The following is a 20,938-nucleotide window of genomic DNA, read 5'->3' on the forward strand; positions in this document are numbered from 1 at the left end:
ATACATAAAACATGAATCCAGCATGTCAGGGGCTGGGGCTGGAGCTCAGTGGTAGAGCACCTGTCTAGCTCACATGAAGCCCTGAGTTCTCTTTTCAGTTCTTCAAGAAAAAAAATGTAGGAGGATTGATCGATTGATTGATGACAGAGCTAGTGACGTGATAATAACTTTTCCATAAGCTGCCTTGAATTCTCTGAAAGATCCTCACAAATGACTACTAGGGCCCCTGTCACAAAGTGTATGCTTTCCTATTTTTGAACAAAAGACTTATGATAACTTGATCAAGCAAAACAGAGCTTAGTCAGAAGAAGTTCTTTAACTTCCAAGTGGCCAACACCACACAACTCACAAACAGGCAGTGTGGCAGGACTGTGACACAGAAGCCCTCAGTCCACTTCGGGCTCTCACACACAGACAGCACAATCCACACAGCAGCGTTGGCAGCAGAGTCATCAGAAGACAGCCAACAGACCCGCCTGGTTTTGTGTTAGTAGATCTCAAAGGAGCACAACCCCAGGAATGGTATAAAATGGAGGATCGTCAGGCAGGGACAACTCCACAGCACATCTTAGGAGGCTGAGACTGGTGTAGTGTACCACATGATGTAGTGCACCACAGAGGCCTTCTAGAACTAAAGAACAATGGCGATACTCTCATCCCAGCTATCCCCCACCCGCTCAACCCTCCTAAACGACTGCAGAATCACCATGGCCATTTTCTGGAATCTGAGATCACGGCTGCGAAGAAGAAAATTACTTCGCCCATCCCAACAGGTTCCCACGGCCCTCAGTGGGGGAAGGGAACTAGAAAGACTTGGACACAGGCAGAATGGAAGTGCGGGCCAGGGGCAGCACAAGGAGGGTCATCCTCCAGGAGAAAGGGAAGCTATGAATACCAGGTGGGGTGCACTGCTCCACAGCATGCCTCAAACTTTGAGAGGAGGGTGTAGCCGCCACAGAGGCGGGAGCCTAACAGGGGGAACTGGGCACATGTAAGATATTATCAGAATTAATTGTGTCTCTTATCATTTTCTTACATTCTTAATGTAATTTTTTGCATGTGTATGTATGTGATGTGCATACATATATGTATGAGTGTGCATGTGAGTATACCCACATACATGTGTGCCAGATGCAAATACGCATGTGTGGACATGTATGTGGAGACCTAAAGTTGGTATCCTGTGTCTTCCCCTTGCCCTTCCCATTTTATTATTAACATGGGGCCTCAAAACTGAGCCCAGAGCTTGTGGATTGTCTAGCCTGGCTAGCCAGCTTGTAATGGGGGTCCCCTGTGTCTGCCTCCTGAGAGCTGGGATTACAGGCAGTCTCCATGCCTGCCTGGCTTTTGTGTGGGTTCTGGGATTCCAAAGTCTGGTCTTCATACTTGCTGGCCAGAGGGCTTTACGTACTGAACCATTTTCTCCTTCTTATTACTTCTAAGCATTGTTATAATAAAATGTATGTGTAGCTTGTAATCTATGTTTATTGGACAGCATTGCCCTAGAGGGGAAAGTCAGAAACAAAGAAGGAGCCACCCAACCACTCGACTTCACTGGAAACAGAAACATGCAGCCTCTGGGAGTCTACAGCCAGCTGTTACTTAGAAGACACAGCACGGTGACTTGTGCTTCTGGCTGCCGCAGGAGAACAGTGAGAGATTGCCTCACCAGTGAAACAACTAGGAGAGCTAGACAGGCATATGGAACAGTGGTTTTCAGAGTCAGTCCAGAAAGCAGCTCACACTGAGCCTTGGGAAAGGAAAATGAAGAGAGTTCTACAGCTTCTTGCCTTCTTAGGTCCAGTTTCTGAGGTGAAGCAAAGGCCCACAGCCCAGAGGTATGGTGATGCAATATTATGAAAATATCTCTTACAGTCAGAGAGACTGGAACTTTTGCTGGGCCTCACAGAAGAGTTAATAAAAATACCTTGAGGTCACATAAGACTTAAGACTGCTATCCTACTGTGTCCTCAGCCTGTTTGTTTAACCTCCCTTTAAAAGAACAATGTAACAACCAATCTATGAGCCTTGGATTTCCCAGGTCATCAACTTTTGCAACCTAAGCTAATATATAGCTGTAATATCACAATATTACATAATATGTACTCTTCCATGACCCTGGCTCAATGTGTATGAGTGTTTTTCCTGCATGTATGTCTGTGCACCATGTGCCTGGTCAGAAGGTCAGAGGGCATCAGATCCTCTGGAACTGGAGTTATGTATAGTGGTGAGCTGCCATGTGGGTGCTGAGAATTGTAAAGCATGTGTGTTAAGATAAACATTTGCTGGAAACAGCAGATTGGTAGAAAGCAGCCTTATAAAATGAGCATCTACCATAAATACTGGAAGCAATATTTGAATATTGATTGATAGTGTTTGTTTGTTACTGGGTCAGTTGGAGTCAGTGACTTAATCTCTTGTAAAACTCTATTAAAAATTTCTGTAAAGTATCCCATTCCTTCCCTATGAAGGGACACACAAACACACACACACACACACACACACACACACACACACACACACACACACAGAGAGAGAGTTCTCAAGAATCTCAAGCGTTCAAGTAGTCACAGATTCAGACTCGTGTAACAGACAGACAGAAGACACAGGGAGAGCAGAGAACTCTAATGGGGCTGCTCTTAGTTAAATGACATCAGGGGAAGTGCTTGTCATTAACTCAACCCTGACACATTATTGGTGACCTGCATTTATTATAATGCATTCAAACCTACTGCGCAGTGGGCCAATGAGTTGAGGAAACCAAGTTGGAGTTCACTAAAGGCAGGAAGCAGAATTCTGTAAGGCGAACAGTGCGGAGAGGAGAGAGGGGAAGAATGGGGAGAAAGCATGCTGTCCAGAGTGCAGGGAGGTCTCTTTGGTCCTGTCTGTGCAGATGGTAAGGAAACTCCCTGAGGCCAGGCAAGGCCTGGGCAGGTGGGACTTGGCAAAGAAACTCCTGGAGCTGTGGAGGGCTGATGATTGCTTGTCCTCTTATTAGTTACAGTGAGAACTCCTGGTACAAGGGCATCTAGGGGAATATTAAGGACTCTACTTAGCAGCCACAGACTAAAGCCTGTTCTGGACTCACCTTACCAGCATAAATTCAAAATGGCTAGTCTTGAATTTAAAAAAATCACAAAATTTGCAAACTTGGAAATATGGTACATACCCAAAGAGAAATTCCCTTAATAAAAATAGACCTAGAAATATGGAATTTGAAGGAAAGGGATATTAAAATAGTTATTGTAAGAGCTGGAGAGATGGTTCAGTAGTTAGCAGCACTTGTTCTTGCTTTCAAGGAGAGAAATATAGAGGATATTATTTTAAAGGCCAAAATGAAGTTTATAGGGATAAAAACAAATATCCCAAATAAACCATTACATTAGGTAAGACTAGGAAGAGGTTAAACACCGCAAGAGAAAGGACCAAAGGTACTGAAAAACCAGTCACAGAAACAATTGGAGTGAAGCACGGGGGGGGGGGGGGGACCCAAACATGAACAGAGGATCAGGTGGCCCAAGTCAGCTGTAAATGAAGCTCCAGGAGGAGGAGGAGGGAGAGGAGGAAGGATGATAAAAATCCTGACGGACTGGGATGTAGCTGAGGAGCACCTGCCCAGAAGCACAAGGCTTGGGGTCCAGTCCTCAGTACTGTAAGGAAAATATTTTTGAAACCTGAATTTGATAAAAATTATGACGGCATGGATTTAAGAAGCTTAAAAAAGCCAAAGCTAGAGGGAAATGGTATATTATTTAAAATAACAGTGATAAGAAGTCCATGGACGTCTTACAGACAACGTTCTAATCAGAATACTACAGAGAAACCTCTTAGAAGAAAAAGAGAGTTGTGGGGTGTGGAAAGACCTTAACACTCTACATTCAGCAAAGAAAATATTTTTAAACAAAGGAAGAAAGTAATTTCATGAAAACAGAAGCTGTGAGAATCAATGAGCAAAAGACCTGTACTTAAAACGAATGTGTACTTTTGTGGACAGAAAAGACCAGAAGAAAGCCCTCTGATTCTTGGGGTCCCTCCTAGCATAGAGGAATGAAATTTTCTTGGGACTGAAATCCAGTTTCAGCAGGGAAGGTGCAAGTCATATGGTGGCGCTGCCCAGAAGCCCTTTGGTTCCATTACATCCCCCGTGGTGGGAGGCTCCAGGCTGTGTGTTATCCTGGGCTACAAAACACCATCTTGTCCAGAGTTCGGCCCCACTGCAGAAGACAGCACATATTCAGTTGCATTCTAATGATGGGTCTGCCTCCAAGTGGACACCTCTGAGTGGCCACTTAGCTATAACCCTTTCTGTAGGACTGGCGGAGGCCTCTGTTGCACTGCTCAGCCCAGTGCCCTTTGCTGCCCCACAGATGTGGGAGTACAGTGTACCTCAAATGCTCATTTACACACACACACACACACACACACACACACACACACACACACACACACGCTCAACCAACATAAGTAAGAAAACTGCCTCCAGCCTCCTGAACAGTTACATAGAGCCTTATCCTCCTCTCTGAGCAGACAGGGTCCTGGGGCCTTCTCAAAAGCCTGGAGTTCCTTCATATCCTTCATCCCATCGCATACTCACATAATTGGGCAAATATATTTGTTTGTTTGTTTGAGGCGTATTGGAGGTGACCATGAGAGCATTACCTAGGCACTTACTGGATGGCATCGGTTCTGACATTAGTCAAAGTCTCTACTGAAGCTGAGCTCTGGTGGAGGCTAGGTCAGACACAGCTATGACAGAGGATAGCCAATTCCATGCCGCTGAACAACGTAACCAAGTTTCCAGGTTCACATCAGCACAGATGTGCATACTGGTTATTTGGAACAACAGCAAGTCCATAGGCTGTGGAGTCACAGGAAGAGTAGGTGCCCACAGCTGCTCTGCTTGGGATTTCCCAATCCCTCATGTGCTAAGAAACACCTCTGCAAGAACACAGCCCCTTAGAGAGCACACAGCACCACAGAAGGCATACTTCCTGCTCTCAGAACAAAACGCAGGATCAACCCTTCTGCCTCATAAATCACTCAGGCACCAGAGCCCACACGATAAAGCAAAGCAAAGCTCTTTACAACGATTTCATTTTCCTTCTCTATGTTCTCATGAATAACATTTCCTTTGTGTTATTCGAAGCTCTCTCTGAGATTTACTCAGTGGGGCTGAGGAGGTGGACACACGATGTGGCACAGAAAATAGTGGAAGATAAACAGGGATGGTGTTGACCAGCATGGAGTCTCCCTCACACCTGCTTTTACCAATCTCTTTGGCCCAAGAGTCCCTTAATAAAACATTCACATCCTGGTATGGTTGTGTAGATTTATTAACAAGCATGAATTATGTCTGGACCCTTGTCTAAAGCTTGGATTCTACAGAAGATATCTGTGTGGAGACTGAATCTCTCTGCCTCTCTGTCTCTCTCTGTCTGTGTGTATGGGGGGTAACGTGTGTGTGTGTGTGTGTGTGTGTGTGTGTGTGTGTGTGTGTGTGAGAGAGAGAGAGAGAGAGAGAGAGAGAGAGAGAGAGAGAGAGAGAGAGAAAATTTTTTACCAAAAAAATGATGACAATCTGCTCCTTTCAGAATTATATGAAAATTTACTGCACTTTTGTGGAAATGATTTTTAAATCACGGCTACAAGCAATGTCAGAGAGTCTCCAGTTGTTTTTGCCTGGACCTTCCCCACCCTTATTGTCCTTTCCAGCCAAAGCAAGACGCGATCCATGGTCTAGGAGCCATGGGAGCCACTATTTGGGAGATAGGAGGGAGAGCCTGGATGTGAGCAGTACAACCATCTGTGGTGTGTGCTTTGATGGCTTTCTTTCTAGCTGACTTCCTATTGGGCAAATGATTTCACTATCTAGTGCCTCTAAAGAATCCCCCACACTAGACTGATCAGATGGCTCAGCAGATAAAGGTACCTGCCACCAAACCCAAGGACCTGAGTTCAATCCCTGGAACCTGTGTGGTGGAAGAAGAGAGAAAACAGACTCCTGAAATTGTCCTCTGACCTCCACAAGTGTGCAAATGCACACATGAAGTAGATAGATGTAATAAAGTTTTTTAAAAAAGATCTGACACCCCCAGCATTTTGAAAAGCAATGTCAGAAATAACAATAGGCAGCAGGAAGTTGAAGGGTGTACAAATGAAGCTAATACACCATAAAGCAAGCACCGTAAGTCATCCACATGGCTTGCTAATCTCCAGGAAGTTTGGGGGATGGAGGGCTTGTAGATTCCACATGGACACCCAGAAGCTGAAGGCTCCTGGGGGAGGCCCTCCTCAGCCAGCTCTGGCATCCAGCTGCTTTCCATAGTGCCTTCCCAAGAGGCAGAATGGACTGAGAAGCAGAATGGACTGAAAAGGCAAACAGCTGTTCTACAACCCCTGTCCCCAAAGCCCCTGGTTTTCTTTAAATATAATCTTTTCTCCATCAGAGGTTGGCTTGCTTAAAATTAAGAGCTTCAGACACATGTGGGTGTTGTCAGCAACAGAGACACGCGCTGTACCTGCGTGTGGACACCACACATTGTCCCAACAGAAAGAGAAATCTCAGAAACAAACAAAGGAGGGATTTCCAGACAGCTAATTTACATATCAAACTGCAAAAGTATATTGAACAAGTCAGTATGAGTGAGTGCTGGGATAGTACTATCCTGAGGTAGACAAAAGGAACCTCACTGATCAGCAGCAGGTCACTGTCAGCTCCAGTACTGATGTGCGTGACCATAGTTTCTCTGTTATCAGATAAGCCCTTCCCATTAGCCCTGGTTCCATCTCACATAGGGATTGTGGCTGGGTCTTCCTCTGAAACCTATCTCAGTGCCCTGTTGTTGTACATGTGTGTCTACTACAGGCCAAGGACAAAGTAACCGAAATGCCAGGGGCTGAGAATTCTGGGAAGAGGTGGGTTCCTCCATGGGCACCTCTCCTTGTGCATCATACATTTCTTGCCTTTATTTGCATACATCTAGGAAGGCACTTGTCTCTCCGACTTTGATTTCTTTAAGCAATTCTACCCTTTAAGGCTTATAAAAGCACAGGTTCATGGCCATGGTAGCCAGGAAAATCCCTGAATGAGATGGAGAGCCTTTATGAAAATTTCTCAAGAAAATTTCAAGCCCTCCCTGAGGAATTGAAGTTCCTTCATCATTATTTTGTAAAGCAATGAGAAAGATAATTAAGTCAAAGAGCTGAGGCCATCTGGAGAAGCAGGAGAGTTCACCCTGTAACCAGACTCCAGTTCCTCGGACTTCACGATGTCATTCTCACTGCTGTGTGACCTTGGGCTGCATGTCACTTCTTCACCCGCCTTGCTTTCTTCCACTACAACAGGAGGACCATAGTGGCTTTCTTAAGTGACCAGGAGACTCAGAGACAGCGTGAGTCAACATCCATGAATGTGAGTGGTGTGCTCATTATGGACAGCAAAGCCTTCAGAAGAGCGATGTGCCAGAGTGGACCATTTAAGGTCTCTTCCAGCTCTAAAGTCCTGTGGGGACTTCTTTTTTGTTGTGGAAATAAATATATACTCTAAAAGGATTTCTAAATTTGAAATTCTTTAAGCCAAGCAACTACTCGTAGCTATTTATGAGTTCACTGTTGTTTCTTGAGTAGACTGTAGAAACAGCTGGTCTGCACGTATATTCAGGAACACGGAAGTATACGTTGAGAGTCGGTTTTGGCTATTTCATTTCAACCATTCATGCTACCTTTATGAAGCTTTGCTCAACAAAGGGCATTTTTATACCTGTTATACCCACGAAAACCTTGGCAACTTGGAGGCCTCTTGGATGTTATGGATTTTAAATTTCTTCTGTAACATGGGGACATTGAGAGACCATGTCAGCAGGAATCATCTGGAATGTGAGTCATGAAGTCACCTGGCAGAAGACAACTTAGGCAACTGTCATTGGAGCCTTGGTTGGAAGCCAAGGGTCCTGACATCTGACATCAGCTGTGTGACAGAAGCCAGGTGATAGGCCTGACCGGGAGCCACATGTCAGGCAACCCGCCTGGACGCCTTCTGTGAGTCAGTGGAAGGACACTGCTGAAGTACCAGCACTGATGGCAGACAGGCCACAGAGTGTCCTCGGTGTGTCCAACACTGTGTGAGCAGCTACGAGTGTCATCAGCCCCAGGTCACAAATGAGGAGACTGAGGCAGTGGACATGGATAACAGGAGCACCATCACTCACCCAGGAAAAGGAAGAGCTGGAAATGGACCCTGTGAAGAACCTGTGTTCTTCGCTACTTGATTACTTTAAACAGAAGGGATTTTAGAATGAAAATAACTAAGAAAGCATCTCTCTGGCTTTTAATAAGTTTAAAAGTAAATTAAAGGATTGTGCTGAATTATATTCTAAGTTCATTATTTTGTGTTTGGGGGGTTGTACATTTATGCACATGTGAGGTTTGTGTGTGTGTGTGTGTGTGTGTGTGTGTGTGTGTGTGTATGTGTGTGCGCATGCGCCTGCATATGGTCTCCAGAAAACAATCTTGGATATTGTTCTACAGGAGCTGTCGGCCTGTTTTCTGAGACTGGGTCCAATTCAGCTAGCCGGGATGGCCAGTGACTCTCGGGGACCTTCCCACCGCCACTCCCTCAGGACTGAGATTACAGTGTGGCTGGGACTTTCATATGGACTGGGGGATTGAACTCAGAGCCTTACTATGCACAGCAAGAACTCTGCCAACTGAGTCACCTCCTCTGCCCTGTGCTGCCTTTTAATCTCATAATTTGAGGACTTGGCATTTTTATCTACTTGTTATTTTCGACTCCACGCAAGAATTTTCACTTACTTTTCTGTTACTCACTTTCTATAGTTAGTCCAGATGAAGACTAAGACAAAAGGTGAAGTTTTCCACAGTGAGGGCCTTCAGCTTTGTCATGAAGTCACTGTGTAAATTCCATGCAGGCCTCTGTTTCCTCATGGTCACTAACTTGTTCCACTATTCACAGACTCAGTGCAGAGCCTACAAAGTGTCACTGTTAGTTTCAGGAGGCTGGGCCAGGTTGCCAAGGGGAGAGTGTCTCCAACCTGGCTATGATGGCTGTGATCTCTGGCTCCTCCTGAGTGTCTTGGCTGTTCACCAGCACAAGATGTCACAGAGACATGCCTGGACCCACAGTACCATTTAGAGAGAAATGAGAGCTTAAGGATGACCAGATTCTCTGAAGTCATGTTAAACAAAAGTATGCCATGTCACTTCCAATTTCCTCTAAAAGCACTTCTCATGTTTGCATGAAGATTGACAAGATGAATATGTCAGCTTGTCATGTTTCTTCATGTATGTGGGTTGGTAGCTCATCAGAAAACCACCCATTTTTTTGGAAATCAAGTTTCAATATCAAGTCTTGTTCTCAAGCAGTAACATGTCTGCTAAGCATGGTCTATGTATATCAGATTCCATTATTTTGTAACTTTATAACTATATTCTTTTTTATTCATGCATGTGTGTATGTTCATGTGTGTAAGGGTGCACCTGTATAGAGGTGTGTGAGTGCATGTATGGAGGTAGGTGGCAACTTTCGGCATCATCCTTAGGAATACATTCCACTTCCTTTGAGACCACATTTCTCATTGACCTAAAGCGCATCAACTGGGCTGAACTAGCTTGTCAGCAAACCAAAGGGACCCTTTTGTCTCTGCCTCTCAAGTACTGGGGTCATAAGATGTGCCATCATGCCTGACTTCTTCATATTCAGGTCCTCCTGCTTGCAAGGCCAGCACTTTACTGACTGACCCTCTCCCCCAGCCCTGTAGTGAGAGTCTCACTTTCAGATATTAAAGGACAAAAGCAAATAGTGGACACCCTTCATTTGCTATGTACATGCAAGGACTCTGGTTACTGGAAAAAGTGACCATTACAAAGCATGCTAGCTTTAGCCTTCTTTTCAGCCTCCTATACAAATATAGGAGTCCAAAAATGAGTAAATCACTATTTTGTAACTTTCCACCTGCTGTGTATTCTTTCTTCTGAGTTTGAATCACTCCATCCTGCAGGGAAGCTCCTTAAACAGGAAGGTAAACAACTCAAATACCTTCAGGAAGTCCCTGAAACTGACCAGATTCACTAGGCCCCACCCTGCCAGGCCAGGGTAAGCAATAAAAGCCAAGAGTCCCTCTCAGACCCAGCTAAGTCAAACTGTAAAGAAGACTGAGGCCAGACCAGCTGCCTGAAAGAAGCAGAAACCAGCCAGGATGCCTGGAAGAGGTTTAGGAAAACTGAGGCACCTGGAAAGGACACTCCCCAACCAGCTGAGCTGCCTTCAGGCTGCGCAGTGTGCTCCAAGGTTAGTTTTGTGAGCTCTCACCCAGCTGGGGTGGGCTTTGGTGATGCAGCTGTCTGTGAGTCATTTCTGTAAGTAGCCACTCACCCATATTCCTATAAGTAATCCCAATAAAACTCATTGGTTCACTAAATCGGACTTTGGTGGTATCCATACTTAGGTCTGTTGGTGCTTCCCTATCTAGGGTGAGTAGATAATGTGTGTTGCATCTCCCCAGGAAAAAAGTTTTGTCATACAATACCACCTGAAATAGTGTGGCTTGTTTCTCCGAAATTACCTACCTCTGCATATTCAAAATTCCTTTCTGAGAGCCTGCCACGTGTAAAGGAGTTGAAGGGACAAATTCTTAACCCACTATAAGACTCAAAAGACAGTTTTGGACCTCTATGAACTTCTGTAATTCCATTTTTAACCTATTCAAGAATTAGTCCACTTAGTAACAACATGGGGCTGCATGGAATACTAAGTGCTTTGGAAACCGAGTTGGCAGGTGGTCCCCTTGCTCCTTGAAGATTCTCAGCTCCCCCTCTCCTCTTGCAGTGCAACTCTGCCTTCAAATGCCTCTTTAAAAGGAGGCTTTACAGCTTTGGAGGAGTTTGCTGGTTTCACAGCCAGTTTTGCCACTGCAGCAGAAAAGGGACCCCATGTGCAAGCCAGCTGAAGTCATGTGCATGGCAAGAATTAGTGCTGCGGGGCCACGCTGCCATCCAACTGCATTTGGAAACAGCTTTTCCCAGTATGGCATGAGAAGCCAGGGATTCCTGCTCACAGTCTGCCAGGCTGCTGCATTTCTAATCTGGCCTGGTGTGACCCATTAGGCATCAGAATTGTGAAAGTCACAATGAAACCAAACAAGGGTTTCCACTGGCCTCTGGGTGTGGCCTCCCTGGCTTCCTGCCAGACCTGGAATAGTGTCACTCACCAGTTAATGTGAGGACAGTTTCTCTACAAGGACTGGAGGTCCAGGAAGGTTCGCAGAAGTGCCCCTTTCAATGCCAACTGCTGCGTGCACCGGTTGTGTGACTGTCCAGCCTGGAACCCACCTCTGCTCTTTAACTGTCTGTCACGCACAGCCACCATTTTCACAGGAAAACGCCGAGAATTCCTGTGAGCTCCAACCCTGATCTAGAGCACTAGTAAAAATTCATTTCTCGGCATTCCAGCTTTGGAGGAAAGTCAGTTTTCAGGCAGCCTGGAGTGGTGACGTGTGCACTTTTAATCCCAGCTCTGGGGAGGCAGAGCCAGGAGGATCTCTGTAAGTTTGAAGTCAACCTGCTCTACATAGTGAGTTGTAGGCCAGCCAGAGCTACATAATGAGACCCTGCCCCCTGAAAAAGAGCCCCAAACTTCTCAGAGTTTGGTTTTAAAAAATATTAATCCAGATGTGGCTCAAATCTCTAGATCCAGAGGCTAAGAGATAGTTGAGAACTCAGAGGCCAGTGACTGCAATGACAATTTCATTTGTTCACTCTTTAGTGGTCTTTCAGATAAATTTAATAAAGCAGAAAAATGAATAAATCAGATTTTGTGAAAAATGAATTTATCCAATTAGAATGCAGCTACTTGTTAATGAAGAGTTAATGAAGAGTTAATTTAACTCTTCATTGGTGAGACAAGGCTGTTACACACAGGTGGTGGCACCCCAGGGGGGACCAGCTCCATCTATCACCCTGCAAGATGCTTAACAAAGTTCCTCTAGTCACAGAAAGAGGTCCAACTTTCTTTACTTGGCCTTCAATGTCCAGCTCAAATCCCATCACTCAGTAGTCTGCCCTGGTCCTCAGAGTCAATGGCTTTTGCCTCCATAACAAGTCCCTGTAACCACTGTGTAGCACACTCCATTTCATACACTGTAATTGTTGCTAGGGAGTGGATTACTTCCCTAAGTCTGTGATTGCACCTTGTGTATTTCTCAAGTCCTGTCCTTACTGTTTCTGAACTTAAAGTCCAGACCAAATACAAAATAAATGTAAATTCTCAAAAATCTAAAAGGCATTAGGAATTTGTATTATAGTCATGTATTACATAACCACCTTTTGGTCATTTCCAACCACACATATCCTGCTAGTCCTGTAAGACCACAGTGAACTGACAAGTGCTGATTGTCAGCCAGTGGGAGCAGCAGGTGTCCTGATACCTAAGTATAATGTGTTACTTGCATATGTGGAGTAACGCTGGTGTCAGTACATCTACTGTGCTGCTGGGTGCATAAAATTACAGCAGACACAATTATGATGATGATAAATGAATGTTACTTGCTTATGTATTTACTGCATAGCCTTCACCATCATCATACAGTGAGACCTTTGCATATTTATATAGAAGTATACTGTAATGGTGCAGCTGTGTTACTTTAACCCAGTCTCATACATTTCAATGTTTAGCACCTCTCATCATTTTTATCTTCTGTTTCAATTAGCCTCATGATGTTGTGTTCATTTTGACCCTAGGAGCTGTAGGCTACACCATATAGCCTAAGTATGTAGTTGCCAATACCAACTAGTTCTGTGTGAGTTCACACAATGACTTAATCATCTAGCAATGCATCCATGAATATGATCTGCAGTTAAGCAATGTGTTGCTGTATTTAGTAAAGCTGTTTTCAGAAACAAACGACAGCCAAATGATGGGCAATACTCCAAAAGCGGAAGCAAGCTCATGGAAAAAGCATCCCATGCAAACTGGACGTTCAGCAGAGAAACGTGGGGCTCTGATGTGTTCCTCACCCTGGGGTGAGGAGATGGCTCATGAGAACCTGAGTTCAGAGCCCCAGCACCCACGTAAAAGCCACACAATTAGGGAGCACATGTGAAATCTCAGCACTGAGGAGGCAGAGTCCGGAGCTTATTGGCCAAACAGTATAGCCAAATCAATGAGCTCCCAGTCAGTGAGAGACCCTGTCTCAAAAAAAAAAAAAAAAAATAAGGTGGAGAGTGATTGAGGAAGACACCTGACATTGACCTCTGGTCTCCATATCTCTCCTTTCATATACACATGTGCAGCGGCATACACACACATATAACACACACATACACATGTACAGCTGCATACACACACATGCACACATACATATAACACACACATACATGTGCAGCTGCATACACACACATATAACACACATACACATGTACAGCTGCATACACACATGCACACATACATATAACACATACATATAACACACATACACATGTACAGCTACATATATACACATTCACACATACATATAACACACATTCATATGCGCACACACACACACACACATCTCAAAAAAACAAATTCTGACTCAAGGGTTTCTCAAAGTAGCAGCCATACTTTTGGATTAAAAATTTTCCAACTACCAGGGCTGGAAAGATGGTTCAGCGGTTAAGAGCACTGACTGCTCTTCCAGAGGACCTGGGTTCAATTTCAGAACTATATGGTGGTTCACAACCATCTGTAATAGGATCTGATGCTCTGATGCCCTATTATGGCATGCAGGCATACATGCAGACAAAACACCCATACATAAACAGTTTAAAAAATTCCAACTACCATACCCTCTAATAAAGTTCTTCCTTCCTCTTCAGAGCTGGAGCACACTCCATTGCCGACTACACCCCAAGCCCCCACAGCAAAGACCCACTCATGAAAAATCTGACTATGCTGTAGAGAACATCTTTAGCATAAAACCCAGACAACAGTTCACTGGTGGAGCACTACCCTAGCACGTGTGACACCCTAGGTTTGATCCCCAGCACCTCAAACAACCAATACAAATAAATAACTCACTGACATTCGTTCCAAGTGTGCCAGCAACATGGCCTAGCCACGGAACGTAACCTGCAGAGGGCCTAGCTGCTATTCCCAGTCAACAATAAGGCAAACAACATGATGGATGGACGCAGTGCTCCACTGTCTGCACCTCGCTTTTCCTGTGGCCATGGAGACATCACCTTGGAAACAGCTCGGACTGGAGAGCACTCACCTTCGTGAATATACATCTGTTGAGCATCTTCATGATAAAGTAGCCCCAGTACAGGTGAAGGCCCTGCAGGACCATGAGCTGGAGGTTGAGGAAGATGTACGAGAAGAATGGTTCGAGGTAGTGCAGAGGCATGATCAGGGTGCAGTACAGAATCCTGTGAAAAAACAGGTGGGAAATCTCACTATGGTCAAATCACTGGTGAATTTTCAACAAGTCAGCACATTTTTTCTTCCCAAACATACACCAGTACGTAATTTCAAACAGTGTCCATAAAATTCTTTGTAGAAAAAAAAAAAGGGTCAATATTACCATTTATTCACACTTGGCAGACCATCAAAAAGTGGAGCCTGTCTCCATAAAGAAAAACAAAACCAAATGATGCTTCATGGCACTGCTCGCCTGAGAGCTCCTGTGCCTCAGTTTCCTCTTCATAAATAGAGAAGCTTCCATGGACCCTCTTTACCGTCTAGGAAGAGAGATGTCATGGACGCAACTTTGAAAGCATGTTTACATGTGGCACCTTGTGACATGGGTCATTTACTTGGTGTCAGCGGTGACTTGAGAAGTCTGGGATGTACTTCAGTGAGAGCAAGTACCTAGCATACACAAGGCCGGATTCAGTCCTCAGTACCCCTTCGGCAAACACATACTTCATGACTGCTTCCATTTCCTGAAGTGAGCTGCCTGCTGTATCTGCTGCGTACCCAGACTCCTGAACACAATGTATCAAGATGCATAGGACCTTCAGCTACTACTCCAGGATAAAAGGCTGAATGCTCTTTCAGCAGACCTCATACCACTGTGATTTTAGAGTACTTAGAAAGGTTGGGTTATAAATATACATTTACTTATAAAAAATAATTTGCTCATTTACATTGGGAAAACAAGAAAAAGGACAAAAAATTGTCACAGTATCACCCTCTTAAGTGATACTGTAATTTTAGTGCCTCATCTTCCTTTTCTTCCTCATAGTTATTTAATTTAATTTTGAAATTAGCATACAGCCACATTTGCTGGGGTTTGGCATAGAGTTTAGTGAGCTACAGGCCATAAAACAGGCCACAGTGCCTAGGAATGCTGTGATCTATTCCCCTGTGGTTACCCTCTCCACCCTTAACCAGTACAACCACTTCTCTGCTCCCCAGAGTGTGTTTGGGAGACTGTTGTCTCTTTCTTGCCCACTGCTTTTGTGACTCAACCAAGTCCTGTTGTGGAATAATCTTTTTGTATACTGTGAAGATGTGTCACTGTTATTGTTTTAATAAAAAGCTAAATGGCTGATAACTAGGCAGGATTTCCAGGCAAAGAGGATTCTGGGAAGAAGAAGGATGGAGATGCCAAGAGAAGACTGCCAGACACAGAACTAGTCGGACAGACAAAATAGGATAGAAGTAAAAGCCACATGGTAGAATGTAGATTAATAAAAAAAATATGGGTTAATTTAAGTTATAAGAGCTAGTTAGGAACAAGCCTAAGCTATAGGCTGAGCGTTCATAATTAATAATAAGTTTCCATGTCATTGTTGGGGAGTTGACATTCCTGTCAAAAAAGTGCAACTATGAAGTCCCCCTGGGAATCAGTAGCATTCCTTTGTGTCACTCAGTGTCTCCAGGGACACATCACACTTTATTTGTTCACTTACTGAGGAGCACTAGAGTTACTTTCTGTGTTTGGCCATTATGAATAAAAGAGACTAACATATTCTCTGGAGTGGCCGTTGCTCACATCTACCTCAGCTCTGCATATTATCTTCTAGAGACGTATGTCCCCACGTTAAATACAGTCCTTGGCAGGTTTTACACTGTGGTGGCTTGGTAAGAATGGCCCCAGAGGCTCATGTTTGAGTGCTTATTCACCAGGGAGTGACACTATTTGAGAAGGATTAGTAGGTGTGGCCTTCTTGAAGTATGTGTGGCCTTGTGGGAGGAAGTATGTCACTGGCTTTGAGGTTTTTTAAAAGCCCATACCAGGCCCAGTGTCTCTCTCTCTGCCTATGGATCAGGATGCAGAACTCTTAGCTTCTCCAGCACCATGTCTGTCTGCACGTCACCATGCTCCCTGCCATGATCATGGACTAACCCTCTGAAACTGTAAGCAAGCCCCCAATTAAATGCTTTCTTTTATAAGAGTTTCCCTGGTCCTGGTGTCTCTTTACAGCAATAGAATAATTACTAAGACACCATTCAATCCATTTATGCCAAAATTCCTTCATGCTGTTCAAAAAGCTCAGTGTATCTAGTCTTTTTCACATGGAGGATCTTAGAAGTGTATGTTCATAACAGAGAGATGCTCCTTTCAGAGTGCACCTCAAAGGTGCGGAAGTCCAAGGATCAGATTGGAAAGTACCACAACGTTGCCACATTATTTTCTAAAATTACAAATTATAAGGCCATCAGAAATTTATGACTAGTTTATTTGAGCCCCCGCCACCAGTATTTGGTGGGTTTAAGGTTTCCTAATATAAAACTCAACACAATTTAACCAGGCATTCTTTTGCAGGTCTTTGAAGGAACTCTGTGTCTGCTTAGCAGCTGCCTCCTCTTCTGTGAGTTACCAGCTCAAGTTCTGCCTGCTCAAAAACTCACTGTATAATTTACCCATTCTTTTGTGCAGACATCTCTCAAGTTTGCTTTTTAACTCAAAAATATAACTTTATTGTCCATTTAGGATTCAGAAAACACATAAAATGTGAAGAGGTTTAAAAAACATCCCAAAGTCTCACAATTTACAGATTTTAACATATTATCGTCCACCCACATGATTTTATACATCAGGGATAATACTACACATGTGATTTGGGACCCTGATTTTTCCTACTCCATGTCTCAGAGAAATTTTCATATCAATGAATGTGGCTATGTATTAGGAGCAAGCAAACTTGTCTGTTCTCTCCAGGGCTATTGATGTCACAGATAGTAAAGGAGATCCCACTTCACTAAACCAGTACTATCCCTAACTACAGTCTAAAATCTGTCCTTATACCCACAGATAAGTAGAGTTCTTAACCTCTATCAAGGAAACCTGATCTTTGCAACAGACTGAGACCATTACAGAGAACCACAACCAATCAAAATGCAGAGTCATGTTCACCCAGTCCCAGTGGACACATCTACAAGACAACTCCCTCAGGAATCCAGGACCACTGAAGAAAGGGGGTAGAAAGATTGTGAGAGCCAGAGGATCAGGGAGCTTGCTGTGAGAATGTGTCTTCTAGGAATGTCAGCAGCTACAACCATAAAGTCTCAAAAACGTGACTGCCTAGACACGACCTGAACAAGGACAACAACAGACAGGCTAATGTGGACAGAGAAAGACCATAAGGCCTCAACCCCACACAAAGAACTCCAGGCAACTAAGATATGCCGACAGCTGGAGAGACAGCCTTCCCCAGGGAAGAGCACACCAACTGGTTATCTAATACCAAATGGTCAGGACTGAAAATATGTACATACAACATTCTGATGACTGAGCAGGTTGTATTTATGTATTGAGGAATATACATGTATCTAATAATACGTATACATATGTAACAATAATTAATGAAAAAGAGAGATAATGAATTTGAAAGAGAATATGGGAGAGTTTGGAGGGAAGAAAGGGAAGAGGGAAATGACGTAATTATATTAATCTCAAAAAATAAAAGTAGTAATAATAACAGAAAAGGGAAAGATAATAAATACTTCAGGCCACTGGTCATCCGGTCTCTGCTGCAACTACTTAATCCTGCCATTGTAAGAAAAGAGCAACTATATGGCACCTTGCATATAAATTAATGAATATGGCTCCGTGAATGACCATAAAACTTTATGAACAAACCAGAGTGTGAGCTAGAGTTAACCCTAAGGTACAGTTTGCCATTGTCAGCCACATATCATTCTACGTAACAGCTGCACAAGACCCATTTCACAAACACACTACAACTCTTCTCAGATAAGACAGTTAAATTCTTCCCAAATCTTCATTATATTATAAAGAACATGGCAGGAATTACGTGAGACACATGTGATTAACACTGTTGGATTCTCCTTTTAGAGAAGCTAAGATCTTAGACCAGAGTCAGACACCACATTCATTTTGTGTGGTAATATATCACCCAGCTGTGTGCAACCACACAACTTTGTTCTTGTGCCCAGTGTGACGGCACCACTTCCTCGGATCCCAAGCAATGCCATGTTTTGTCAGTCTCCATGGAAAAGAGCATTGCCTGTTTATAATGACATCTTACCTTAGATGAGGCCACAATATTTACATGTTATTATTTTCATTTGTTCTTTTGTGAACTGTTTGTACATAGTATCTATTTTCCTTTAAGAAATGTATTAGCTTGTCCTCATTGTATAAAACGATGAATTATACAGTTAAATGCAGTGGCTCTCCCTCCCCAGGGGTGTGAGGGTATTTACTGGCTGTGGGCAACTTACAAGTTGCCATGCCCTCTTTTTTCCCTCCAGCGCTGAGGATTGGACCCATGGCCCGGGGCATGCTAGGCAAGACTCCGCCAGAGTAACACCCAGCCCACATCACGACATTTTTATATTTCTGTGTCTGTTCACCTCTCCAGAGTAAGAGTCTCCACGCTATTCTGGGTGCCCCTGAATTTATAACTTTTCCCTGGGTCCTTGGGACTAGCATCTGGGCTGACTTCAGCCTGCTTTTCGGTGACAGCTGCCCCATGGGTGTGTCTCCCCAGCAGGCAGATTCCCAAAGCCACAGCAGCATCTGTGGTCATCTGTGTTCTCCTTTCTCCAGGTCCTTGCCCCTTACCCAGACTTCTAGCAGAAATCTGTTAGTGTCAAAACTGACAAAGGAAGACACTAGAAAAACGTTCTTTTCGCAGTTTACCAGATAATGTGAACTAGCAAACATATAAAATGCTCACTGTGATTCATGTAAGGAGAGAGCAGGGTGTGGGGCCCGGGAGAGGATCCTCACTAACGCGAGACTGACCTGCTTCTCCTTTTGGAACATGAAGGCAGAAGACAGGATTCCGGTGGAGGAATCTTTCACTGCATGTACAGAAACCCCTAGGGCAACACGAGGGGAAATTCTGGGGGTTGAAAGAGCCTCAATGGCAGTTTCCTCCATAGTGAGAGCTCTGTAGCTTAAAACTGCTTTAAGGGAGAGAGGGGCTAGAGGTGGGTGGAGATGTTCTGGTAGAATTTCACAGCAGGATAAATTAAGGGTGTGGCCTTCCTTTTAAGATCGACGGGGAAAGTTGATTTTAAATAAGGATTGAGGCACCTGGCACAGCTTTCCCAGCTGGATCCATGGCATGATGCCATTTGCCCTAGTTCCCTAGTCATGGGGTGACCGCACCCCTGAGGTTTGGGAGCTCTGGGGAGACCCACAGCCAGCCTAGCAAACCTGCAGAACTCCTGGAAAATAAGAAGCCTCTGTTGACCTGCGTACACTCTGGGAGCTGAGCAGTGGGCAGAGAGGGGGCGCCAAAGGCGGGGCTCTGGAGCCTACGAGAGGCAGGTCAGAGATCATAGATTTCAGGGAGTGCCTTCACCGGATGGGCTCCAGTTCGTCTATAAAATGATAACTCCATGTCCCCCTCCTCTTGGAGTTACAGTGCTGCCCTTGGTGCCTCGGGAAGGGCTCAGCACACAGTAAGCCCTCAAAACATGGCAATTAAAGCCCTCGCCCTCGCCCTCGCCCTCGCCCTCGCCCTCGCCCTCGCCCCCTCGCCCTCGCCCCCTCGCCCTCGCCCCCTCGCCCTCGCCCCCTCGCCCTCGCCCCCTCGCCCTCGCGCCCTCGCCCTCGCGCCCTCGCCCTCGCGCCCTCGCCCTCGCGCCCTCGCCCTCGCGCCCTCGCCCTCGCGCCCTCGCGCCCTCGCCCTCGCGCCCTCGCCCTCGCGCCCTCGCCCTCGCGCCCTCGCCCTCGCGCCCTCGCCCTCTCGCCCTCGCCCTCTCGCCCTCGCCCTCTCGCCCTCGCCCTCTCGCCCTCGCCCTCTCGCCCTCGCCCTCTCGCCCTCGCCCTCTCGCCCTCGCCCTCTCGCCCTCGCCCTCTCGCCCTCGCCCTCTCGCCCTCGCCCTCTCGCCCTCGCCCTCTCGCCCTCGCCCTCTCGCCCTCGCCCTCGCCCTCGCCCTCGCCCTCGCCCTCGCTGCCTTTCTGACTTCAGCTGCTTGGGGGTGGGGGAGGGCTTCCTCTCCTACACGAGGCCCGACAGGAACACAATTAGAGCGGCCCCACCTCCGAGCTGCAGAACTGGCTGGACTCTGGAAGGAGGCACTTTAGAGCGGAGACCGGGCCGGGAGGGCGGAGAGGGAGGTGCCTTGGGAACATTCTCTGTGGGAAGGCAGAGGGCATGGAGGGAGGGACCATTGTGATACTGGTCTGCCATTTTTCAGGACCTCACCAAAGGATGGTCCAATCTCACTTTGTGCCACCGTGGCACTGGTCCTCCCCGACAATCTATGAACGCAGACATATATGCTGTTTGCCTGCTTCCCATTTTACCATGTCCCTACTTTATACCAGCTGAGTGGAATTTTTCTTTAAATGGGGGGGGGGGGGTGTGCCAGGGTACTGTCAGGCTATGGAGATCCTAGAACCACAGAACTTTACTCTTTCCAAACTGAAGAGCTGCTGCTGTGGATCTAAGTCCCCAGGCTCAGCCTCTCTGTATCTGGTTCTGCTTCCACTCCTCACTCTTTTAACCAACAGAG

General features: G+C 45.4%; 1 protein-coding gene across 1 annotated transcript in view; it reads right to left on the bottom strand.

The window, feature by feature from the left end:
- Positions 1-20,938, bottom strand: part of Cers3 (ceramide synthase 3) — a 100,886-nt gene that overhangs the window by 14,723 nt on the left and 65,225 nt on the right. The window contains exon 10 of the mRNA XM_059253322.1: positions 14,268-14,421. Within this exon, the coding sequence (XP_059109305.1) occupies positions 14,268-14,421 (154 nt within the window). The remainder of the gene's footprint in view (positions 1-14,267; positions 14,422-20,938) is intronic.

This window comes from Peromyscus eremicus, chromosome 1, assembly GCF_949786415.1.
Source record: "Peromyscus eremicus chromosome 1, PerEre_H2_v1, whole genome shotgun sequence".
NCBI classification, from domain to species: domain Eukaryota; kingdom Metazoa; phylum Chordata; class Mammalia; order Rodentia; family Cricetidae; genus Peromyscus; species Peromyscus eremicus.